The sequence below is a fragment of the Nicotiana tomentosiformis genome, chromosome 5 (genome assembly GCF_000390325.3).
Source record: "Nicotiana tomentosiformis chromosome 5, ASM39032v3, whole genome shotgun sequence".
Lineage (NCBI taxonomy): Eukaryota > Viridiplantae > Streptophyta > Magnoliopsida > Solanales > Solanaceae > Nicotiana > Nicotiana tomentosiformis.
In genome coordinates, this window is record NC_090816.1 from 98,393,245 (window position 1) to 98,394,584 (window position 1,340).

A 1,340-nucleotide genomic window follows, 5' to 3' on the forward strand; every position below is an offset into this window, starting at 1 on the left:
AGAGCTCACTAGCAAGTTACTACTGCAGCATTACTTGTCTATTTACTTGTTGATCTAAGTATTACGAAGATGATACATAATCCTTAAGTTCCATTTAGGCGCCATGATCAAACCTTTGCAACAAAAGACATAATTATAAGTCAAAACCACAATTGATTTATAATAAAGTATATCAATGTTATATCACCAAATATACAGAAGGTTATCAACTTACCACACATGCCACAGGTTGCAACTATATGTCAATAATAGTTGAATATTTTGCACAATTAGCCAAATCTAAGGAAAATATTGAAGAAATATTTGTCATGCATCAGTATTAAGTAAACTATTTGTAATATAATAAATGCAAAACACAAAATAATTACCAAGTTTCAGTTGTTCCAGATACTCCAAGTCTTCCTCAACTTTAGTAGAAATATGTTCACCTCTAAGCCAATCTTGAAGACAAATAAGAGATTGCACCAGTTTAGGCGTCAACGAACTCCTAAACGAGTCAAGAATGCGACCTCTAGTGCTGAATGCACATTCTGATGTAACACTTGAAATAGGAATGGCTAACACATCACAAGCCATCTCCGCAAGAATGGAAAATCTAGGCTCATTGATTTTCCACCAATTTAAGATTTTAAACTCATTTGTTTCGGGCTCAATATCTTCAGCAAGATATCTATCTAACTCTGATTTAGCACCTAAACCCCCTGTCACTTCCTTATGTTTCTCAGATTGCAATTTCGTTCTCATTGTTCCTCTTTTCAAAAAGCTGCCATAACCACTCACAGTAATTGTTGTGTTTCCTGATGAAGCAGATGTAGATCCTTTTGATTTTTTCTTTACATAATAATCAAACAAAGAATCCATATAAATTTTCACTTCTAAAATTAATTTCTTCCCTTCTTTTTCTCCAAACATCCTCACAATTACAAAAGGAACATAGTCAAGCTTGTTACGGGGATCCAAAATTGATGCAAGAAAGATCATCTTGTTAATTTTTTCAGGTTCATCCCAATACTTGACAAATTTTTCTTTTATTTTTTTTTGCCATTTCTTTCAAACTAGCATCTTCATGTTCCATCAACTCTTTCAAAATAAGATCAAGCTCACAAATTTTCAACAAAATGCACATTGCAAGTGAAAATAACTTAAAGGACTATACTTACGTATTAGGAAAATAACTTAAATTACTATTTTATCCAATGTGAAATTAGTTATCAAAGAATAAAAAAGTTGAATGACATTATGCTAAGGGCTTTCGTATTTTTAATATAACTAGTCTTAGTGTACGCGCTTTGCGCGTGTACCTAACTCAATAAAATATTTATTTAAAATTTATCTTTGAG

The 1,340-nt window shown here is 31.9% G+C and overlaps 1 protein-coding gene across 1 annotated transcript; it reads right to left on the reverse strand.

The window, feature by feature from the left end:
* Window positions 1-235: 235 nt before the first annotated feature.
* Window positions 236-981, reverse strand: LOC138892854 (zinc finger BED domain-containing protein DAYSLEEPER-like). The gene is made up of 2 exons (XM_070176601.1): window positions 369-981; window positions 236-279 (listed from the first exon to the last, which is right to left on the reverse strand). The coding sequence occupies exons 1-2, from the start codon at window positions 979-981 to the stop codon at window positions 236-238; spliced, it is 657 nt and encodes a 218-aa protein (XP_070032702.1).
* Between the last annotated feature and the right edge of the window lie 359 nt (window positions 982-1,340).

Coding starts and splice junctions, on each gene's coding strand:
- LOC138892854 (XM_070176601.1), bottom strand. CDS start 981: ATGATCTTTCTTGCATCAATTTTGGATCCCCGTAACAAGCTTGACTAT. Junction 280..368: donor TCTGGAACAACTGAAACTTG/GTAATTATTTTG, acceptor TATTTTCCTTAG/ATTTGGCTAATTGTGCAAAA.